Below are 9,338 nucleotides of genomic sequence, written 5' to 3' on the forward strand. Positions count from 1 at the left end.
CTAACATAGAATTATTGAAGATTTGAGGGACTAATATCTAAATAAATTTGAATTTTTTTTAGCACTACCAAGAATGCACATGAGTGAGAGGTACCCTGACTAAGAAATGTATGGGTTTAGAAAATAACATAAAAGGAGAGAAGAGAAAAGCAAGAGCTCACCTGAGTAAGACTCGTCAATACTTTCAAAATCTCGGAATTACGCATTCCAATGCTCCTGAGGAAGTTTATTCTGGGCAGTATTCCATCCTCTATGCTATAATGAAGGAGCTGCGGGTGTTTAGTGACCATCTTTACTATATTCTCTCTCGGCGCTCCTAATTCTTTTGATAAAAAGGACAGACGAGAAGTCCATGAGTTATCAATCCTTTGGACGAGAATTTGGGGGCTAAGTTGGACGACTTTGCTAACATCACTTCCCTTGATACCAACTTCTTCAACCAAATAGCGAATAGTGGGCTTCAGAGAATGTTCAACACTATAAGAAAACAAAGATGGTGCAGCAGTAATTATCTGTCCTATTCGTGCCTCTGGAATTCCTATGCCCAACAAGAAAATCACATGGGACATCATATTGTTTTCTACAGTATACTCTAAAATCTGAGGTTGTCTAACGAGGATCCTCTTGATATCCCTGTGTTTGACACCAACACTCAACAAAAACTCCAATCTTTCTTGTGCAGATGCCAAGTTTATCTGAAGGGATGGCATATGCCTCTCGTAGATAGAAATAAAGTGAGATTCGTTTAATCCAAATGTATTTAGATACTTGATCAAAGGGTACCATTTCTCATCAAAATCTAGTTCTTCTGCTAGTTTCTGGAACTGGATTTCAGTAAATTTTCCGTTCTTTGACTGCAACCAATATATTACATTTAGTTTTTGTGCCCCCTGATGAATCAGGATATATTCATGAGAGGTACAGGCCAAAGTCGAAGAAAATATTCAACATACCTGGTTGTCACTATCTGAATCAGCAGCAGGCGAGCCAAGTGCCAGTTTCAAGCGAGATCCAGTTTTTGTTGGTCGAGCTTTTCGAACTTTACATGTTGACGTCAGAGAAACTGCGTTACAAGAGGTTCCTTAGTCATATAACCTACTGATATAGTATAGACAAATTTTTGAAGACTGGAATAGAGATAAGAAGCTTCTCACCAGAGGGTCGATTGCCATAGGCCTCCTCCAAGTCTGAAGAATCATCCTGGAAAATTTGAGCAAATTACTCCTAGTAATATGCATCTTATAATCTTCTTGATGTAAAATTAACACTATGACAAGTCTATATCTCCCTTATTATTAATTAATTGAACTAGAAATACCATCAAAGCCTCTAAAGTTCGAGCTGCGCTTTTGAATTCTTTTCTCCATTCACCAGGGCCATTCCTCTTAGATTAATAATCTCCTACATATTTTTATCTCAGTCGTAGTCCTTCCTACTACAATCCTGTTGGTCCTGACTAGCACATTCATTAGTTCCCATTGCATGTCAATAAGTTTCAAAATATTTCTACTGATGATCCCCCATGTAATTGAATCTGTCTCTAGCTTCTAGCTTCTTCCAAGTTTGCTGATCGTATCCTATTTTGTACTCCAATTTGAATTTCCAGGAAGAGTTTCTTAATTGCCCAAAATGATCCATAAAACATGATTTGTTGTATGTTCATTTTGGTAATTTCCCTCGCTAAATTACCTAATTGGTATTTTAAGTTGACCCCAGTTACCAATATGGCATTCTTAAAAGCTCCAGCATCAATGCAACCTTTCTTTTCCTTGCCGGCGGTCAGAGTTTTGACGAGAACTGTAGCTTTTTTGTTGGGAAAATTTCTTCCGCCCATTAATTCTCAAAGTTATTGTATTTTACACCCTTCTTCTCCTTTGACTTCCCTGAATTCAAATTTCTTCTACCCCTTTACCTAGTAAGACCCTCATTCACTCTCTCTTTCTCTATTATCAATGGAGCCCTCTCCTTCTCCTTCAACCTCACCCAATTCAGACCCAAACCCCTGGATTAGGGTTCGGATTTGAATTTGGTGAGGTCGAAGGAGAAGAAAGGCGCTCCATTAATGAGAGAGAAAGAGAGAGTGAAGGAAGGTCTTATTGGGTAAAGGAGTAGAAAAAAATTTGAATTGGGGGAGGTTAAAGGGGAACAACGGTTTGGGTTTGAATTGGGTGAGGTTGAAGGAGAAGGAGGACGCTCCATTAATGAGAAAGAGAGAGGGTGAAGGAGGGTTTTACTGGGTAAAAGGGTAGAAAATTTTGAATTTGGGGAGGTTGAAGGAGATTAGGGCTATAAAATAGAATAACTTTGTGTAGGGGGTGGAAGAAAATTTCCCAACAAAAAGGCTACAGTTCTCGCTGGAATTCTTGTTGCTGGTGAGAAAAGAGTCTTATTGACGTTAGAGTTTTGAAGAATACTATATTGCTAATTGGGGTCAACTTTAATACCAATATGGTAATTAGCTTAATTTCCCTTCAGCTTCATCAGTATGCTAAAGTCATGCAACACTAAAGAAACACATCCCTACTTCTATCATTTTGCTAGAATATCTGAATATATAATGAAATCCTTCTTAAAGCACCATCCCTATGAATGATCGATCCTAAGAAACGAAAATGTTTCTTGGCTATCAGGATACAGTACATTGTTTCTTCCTCTATTAGTTTATAGAATCATGTTTCATATGTTTTATTTCATCTGTAAAAAAGTTTGATTGTGAAGCTTCTCTTATACTTCTACCTATTTCGGTATTCTGACCTTGAAAGTAATGAGCGGAAGAGAGCGAGGGGGGGGGGGGGGGGAGAGACTTTGTTAATACGCATGGCTTCGCGTTGAATGAAACTGGTCTACTCTCCTCTAGTAGCAGGAAATATGTCCTTAATAAAATCATTATAACTACTATGCATTTGTTTCCTTTCTAACTCACCATATTCCGTCATCTTAAATTTTTCCAAAACAAATTAAACTGTATGTAGATTTCTTTGTTCCTCTCTAATGTTTCCATTAATAATCTTAATAGGCGTGTACCTTTGTAATACAACCAAACTGATTTTGAAATGATTGTTCCTTTTCTTAACCATGGTGCAGATTGACTCTTTTCCATAGTAGTAGTCTTGTAGATGCTGGCAGCTGGTAGTTCGGTTTAAGATTCTCCCTTACAAGAATTTCTTTTTTTTTCGGTTTTTCTTTTTTTTCCTTCTTTTCATAACTTGTATGTCTCACAAGTTTGCGTACAATATACTTTCTACAAGTTTTTTTTTGAGTTCTAATAAACACACGCCAAAGTAGTTTTCCTCCTTCATTAGACTATTTCTTACTTTTCTTAAAGTTTTACAAAGACAAACGAGTTAGTATTATTCATCCATATCTCTGAATCTTAGTATTATCCATACATATCTCTGGACCTGAATAGGGGTATGGCCGGGTCCTACAACTCCCTACATTTTATTTTATCCAAAACATCTTATCTTACATAAGCTAGAATTGTTTACAATTACATCAAATAAATCATTTGATCCTATATTCTCGTTACACGAACTACGGAAATAACCTCCCCAATTTTCATTTTAGGCCTTATTCCTTCCTTAGCTTCTGAGTCTCTGATTGTTTATGTGAAATATTTATGCTTTAGACTTAGCCTTACAGTTCTCTTAACTTCCTGCTTGCATATAGATCTTAACATATAGCTAGGTTTCTATGGTTTATTCATTAGCAAAAGTATTGGTGTCACTATGAAGATCAGAACCCACAAGTTAAAGCCGTGCAGGAAGCTTGACTTCCCACGTGTATTGTTAAGTGCCTATCCTTTATGTAGGCCTAGGGGATGCTGGATGCTAAAGTAGCTGGACCAGACCAGCTTGTCTGTTATGTTTTCAACCGCCTCAACAGGGCATATCTACGATGCTTAGCTTTTGTCTAAAATCCAAGCATATCACGCTTTCCCCCGTTACTGTTGCACATAGCCACATGCTGTATTAACACGGCTCATTGCTGTATACAGTGCTCCACCATAAATTCCATGAGGACTAATTTATTAAAATTCAACAAAAATTATAATAGTTAATTGGTGCAAGTCTCATAAATCCACTCTATTTGACGACATTAGATGAAATTTCTTTCCAGCCTGCTGATGGAAATTTACGCTCAAAATATCTATCAAATATGAAACTAACCACATGATAGGGGAGGTTAAATTGAAATTGTTAGAGGAACTTTGGTTGCATGCCCACCACTGGAGAAGGTTACGCTCAAATTATCAATTATGTATCACCAAAAGACAATGAATTTAGAGTCTCAGACAATTGTCTCAACCTACTTAGTAATGTTACATATAGTACTTTCCAATTTTAGGACTTTTCTTTTACTTATATTTTTCCTTTTTATGGGACTTTTCTTTTCTTGTTTTACTATTTAAGACGTTCTATAGATAGCCTACAATAATTATATATACGCGAAATTTTACCCTTGTCAATGTCAATCAATAGTATGAAACATCTTTTCCCAACTCGTTGTAGGCAAATCCAACGTTACTTGAAGGAATTTGATTTGAAGTGCACTCAGACTCAGTAAGACAGAGAATCATATCCCCTCTCCCCCAAAATATCTGCTTCTCGGGTAGAAATAATTTAGTTAGTTAAAAATAAAAGAACTCGATTGCTCTTGGTACTTCTGACAATTTATCCGAGGTCCTATCATTTACCATTTTTCTTTTGGGAACGCCTCAGGTCCGCAAGTCCTTCGGCGCAACTTAAGTCCTGAGGCCCAGGGCGTGCAACACATTGTTTTGGCTACCCAATGTTACACTTGAATCTCACTGTTTAAACCATCTATAGTCTCTTAGTTTTCCTGACGTGGGACTAATTTTCGTGGGGCATCATGTTATCACATTATCTCTACAGGATACTAAACAAAAGCATATCTACACATATCAATATATTTCAGGAATTCACCGCTTAAGTGCTTAAGCGGTGAATTGCATCTCTCGGTCTTGGGTTCGATTCCGCTCTGGGTTATTTAAAATAAAAAAAAGAATTGCATCTCAAACCCTTCACTTTCACAGAAATGATTCAGAATTTGAGCAAGCAGTTCCTAATAAAGCTTGCAACAGAGCATTTTCAAATACGACATGAATCATAACTGCTCAACATAAATAATCGAACCCCAAACAAGCAATTCCTAGCAGCATCAATTGAACACCATGCACGTACCTTTTGAAGTGTCATTACTACTAAGATTTTAGTTCTAATTATAGAAACTTTGTGAGAAGAAGGACTTTACATCGGATAGCTCAGATTCGCTCTCATCATCCTCATCGTCCTCGTAATAAGCTGAGGTTCGCCGATTCCTTCGATTGGATTTGAGGATTCTAGGGTTCGAGTGCGACGAGAAGACGCCGGCGCAGCTGCGCCTCCTCAGAGACGCGACGGAATGAGGAGAGAGAGAAAGAGGATGAGGAGGAGAGAGAAAGGGGATTCTAGGGTTTAGGCTGAGACAGAGCATAATAGCCGAGGTTTTTCTTTTTCTTTTTTCCCCTTTTTTGAATATTCTTGACGTAGTTGGAGATTCTGCAGCAGCTTGCTGCTCCGAAACGAGAGAGTGAGAGAGAGGGATTTTTTGTGCTAGTTTTTGTTTCTTATCCTGTTCAGCGTGATGGATTGTTCTTTTCTAATGACTAGTGTTTTAGCCCATACTGAGCACGGGCTTATTGAAGTCCACCTTTCAATTGCTCGTATCCGTAAATAATTAAAAAAAATTCTAATGACTCATCTCACCTTCTGAATCACAGAAACCCCCAACATCTGAGGTGAACAAAATTTTATCAATGCATGAAAATCATGATAATAGAACTAATATATTATTGTTTGAAACCCATCAATAGGCCAAAGGCCTATGATATATATTTATACTAGTCAATGTGAATAGGTTGAGTACCCAAGAGTCACCCAGTCACCCCACTTTACTGGGTGTTACAGCTACCATAATGGGGCTGGAATGGAGGGATAGGGACTTGAGGGGGAGCGCCAAATGGCAACAAAGGCTCCCTCATCTCTAATACTCCCCTTATCCATCATTACCTGTTGGGTTTAGCTTCCATGAACACTTCAGGCGCTTCGTAAAGCTAATGGGGCTGCATACTTTTTTGCTGAATCCAGACAGTAAACTTGTTTGCCTCGTTAAAACCTTTAGCTGTCGAAAACCCATTGGGAAAAAACCATTCAGTCCTAAGGCAAAAGAGATACAACCATAGCGTTACTCCCCCTGAAACCATTGTAGACGGTAAAAAATACCTTATGGTCTACAGGCGGAATTGTCTACTGAGAAGAGTTCGGCACGCCCAGTTCTCTGACACGCGACTAGACGCGTAGAGTCGACTGGTGCCCAAATCCAAGGTTCGCCTTAACTGTCGACTCGCCAGCATTGAGGTCAGGGAGTCGTAGGCATGGCGGAAATTTGCGCTCGCTCAACTCGCCTGCCGAGTCTCGGAGCTCAATCCGCCAGCAAGCCCAAAACGTCAGTACAGCTGGGTATCCACTACCAACGGCCTGAGGTGGCCTTCCCACCTCTCTCGCACCCAAAGGGAGAGAGAGCACAGTACCCAGGACCGTCAAAACGGCGCCCATCAGTGCCGCAACGCACGAAGGAGCTGCGACAGGTGTCGAGTCAACCTGAGCATTCATAAATGGCGACTCACCTGCGGCTGTCTGGAGTCTGGAGTGGGTCACGCCGGCACTCGGCAAGCTGGCTAGACTCACTCTGGAGTACGCTGTACACCTACTTCACCGCCTCTCCTGACCGGAAAGCGAGAAACGTCGCTGCCAAAGCACGCCGGGCGGTCACGCCCCACAGTACGTGGTGATCGGACAGAGCCTCATCGATCTGCGGACTCATAAATGCGGTTCTTAATGCTGGTCAAATCCACTCGTGATAGCCAGTCGTTTTTGTTGGCCTCACATACAAGAATGCGGCCTTCCCATCGTAGGGGTGACAGGACATAAAGGCACAACCCTGGAAGACGTTCATGGTTTCGACGAGCGAACAGCTAACGTCCTCTGAGAAGATGTGGTCACATCCCACTATCTTCAAGAGGAGTTAGTTGTCCTTCTCCCATTTAAAAAGCGCCCCTTCCGGCACACTGGAGGACGACGTCGCCAAAACTTAGGAAAGAGTTGAGACCAAGCTCTCTGCATAACCTTTTTGCATTGCAGCCACCACTTGCTTAGCGCTTCGCCGATGCTCGATTCGCCGGCGAACTAAAAGACCACCGAACTTCTCTCAAGTTGAGCTTTTACTTGCCGAACTGAAGCTCTCCAGCAACCTCATTCGACACCGGTCCAAGGCGAAGCAGACTCTACCGCACGAGCATCAGCCGAAGCATCCTTGTAGCCACCTAAAACAGTCCCCACACAAAAACAAGAGGGCCTTCCTCTGCTTCTGTTGCTAACTAATTTGATCATTTAGTTTGTAAAAGCTTTCTTATAAATAAACGAATACTCCCTTTTCGGGAAATCAGAATATTCACCCTACAGAAAGGATGGCGACCACAGTGGGAGAAGCCTGTTTCATCGAGTGAAATGGCTGGTGCTCAGTTTGATGAGGTTGCTGTAGGGACGACAGTGGAGGTCCCTAAGAAATTGAGTTCGGCACCAGGCCAAGTACGAAGAGTACTTGTCCTCCTCCTCCTCTGCGGATGGCGATGCGCTCCCGCAAACGTCACAGAGATCGTGCGTCGAGGCCGACCTCAGACCGGTCAAAGCCTCTGCCGCCTACGGGTTCTTACCGCAGTCTCATCGGAAGATACCCGCTTCCCTCACAATCGATCAACGCCAAACGGGGGTCGGCAGCGCAAGGGCAAGGGGTCTGCCAAATGGTGTCGCAAGCGATCCCCGCCAGACACCTACCCGAAGGAAACGCCGGTTCACTCCGCACAAACCATGCTGCCCACAGCTCGTGGTGACGTTTCTCCCCGTTGGGAGAACTAACAACCAGCGGCTGGCCAGGAACTCGGTAAGACAGGAGGTCCAAAACTCCGTTCCTCATAACGCGCCTGAGCCATCATACGGCCCGAGGAACGCTAGTGCGAGAAGGCAAACTGCCGCCGACATTCTGCGGAAGGCCCTCCAAGTCAGGAGCCGCCAAACGAGGAAGCAGAGTCCGCCGCGGGAATACTTCGCTTCTCAGGTCATATCCCTTGATGCGAATAACTCACTTCAAGGATGAGCCTACCCGAGTAGGCCGAGTCCATCGAAGCTGGCGAGCCTCGTCATAACCATTGACGCGGATAAACGTAAAGGTAGAGAGTATGCCGAGTCCTCGCGAAACTCGCTCTTCCAGTGCCGAAGGGTGGAAACGCCCCACTACTTGGAGCTCGCTCAAACGCCGAAGACTCGCCAGTCAAGGCGAGATCGCTCGACTCCAGCACAAAGCATTCCATCCAACGGCACCAGGCGCGCACCCAAAAACCTCTCGTTCGACTCACCAGCAGCCGACTCTTCTGAGGCCGGGGTTGTCACAAACCGCCCGTAGGAAGACCTCAGAGAATATTTAACTCGCAAACGCACTAATCCATGACGCGAATCCTCCAGTTGCCACTGCCCGAGAGACTCATCCACACGGTCCTCGCCGACTGTCAATGCGTTCGGTAACCGGCGAGACCCTTCGGTGTTGCGGAGCTGCTCCCAACAGTCCCTCTCGACCTAAGCGCCCTCCGTCAAAGGCGCCGTCACCAGAAAAGACGCCGCCAGCGTGCCATGACTTTGTAACTCTTCCATCCCCACGGTTACATGACGGCATAAAGGGAAGGCGGATACTCTGCCGACTCGCCCCAGACTCGGATTCCGCCCTAAGACCTAACCACTCGCTGGTTCCGCCGTCCGACGCGGCAGGAAGGCATATTCCATGCGAACCCGTAGTCACGGGGGGTAAGTATTTGCTTTTGACTATTCCAACCTAATACCTCACCTCCTGCCGGCCCGAGATGAGCGACCATTCCGGCCGCCTGCCACATCTCAGACCTCGCGCTCAAGCCAAGACGCGGCAGGCGAGGGCACACATGCACCGATACCAACCACGAGCCAGACAATGGCTCAAAACGTTGGCAGGAACAGCAGGCGACCATCGACTCCTTCTAAGAGAGATGATGGAACAGACTGCTGAACCAAGAAGAAAAGAAAGAAAGGAGCCCAACGCCCTATACCCCGGGCAGCAATAGAGACAGGGAGTGCGGTAACCTCCCCTCCGCTCCCGTGTCTGAGGCGGAGCGATAATCAACATTCCGAAATTATGTCCTCCCAAGAGCATCCGATAGGAACGTCGCCACAACTCGCGGATAGCACCCGTGACAG

General features: G+C 43.9%; 1 protein-coding gene across 4 annotated transcripts in view; it reads right to left on the minus strand.

Moving 5' to 3' along the window:
• LOC109820057 (transcription termination factor MTERF9, chloroplastic) overlaps window positions 1-5,634 on the minus strand; it is an 8,367-nt gene extending 2,733 nt beyond the window's left edge. For all 4 annotated transcript variants that reach the window (XM_020386116.1, XM_020386115.1, XM_020386118.1 and 1 more), the window contains exons 1-4: window positions 5,275-5,634; window positions 1,155-1,200; window positions 954-1,063; window positions 162-854 (exon numbers count right to left, since the gene is read on the minus strand). In XM_020386116.1, the coding sequence (XP_020241705.1) occupies window positions 162-854; window positions 954-1,063; window positions 1,155-1,200; window positions 5,275-5,496 (1,071 nt within the window). In that variant the 5' untranslated portion in view covers window positions 5,497-5,634. The remainder of the gene's footprint in view (window positions 1-161; window positions 855-953; window positions 1,064-1,154; window positions 1,201-5,274) is intronic.

Source organism: Asparagus officinalis, chromosome 8 (assembly GCF_001876935.1).
Source record: "Asparagus officinalis chromosome 8, Aspof.V1, whole genome shotgun sequence".
In the NCBI taxonomy this organism is placed as follows: Eukaryota; Viridiplantae; Streptophyta; class Magnoliopsida; order Asparagales; family Asparagaceae; genus Asparagus; species Asparagus officinalis.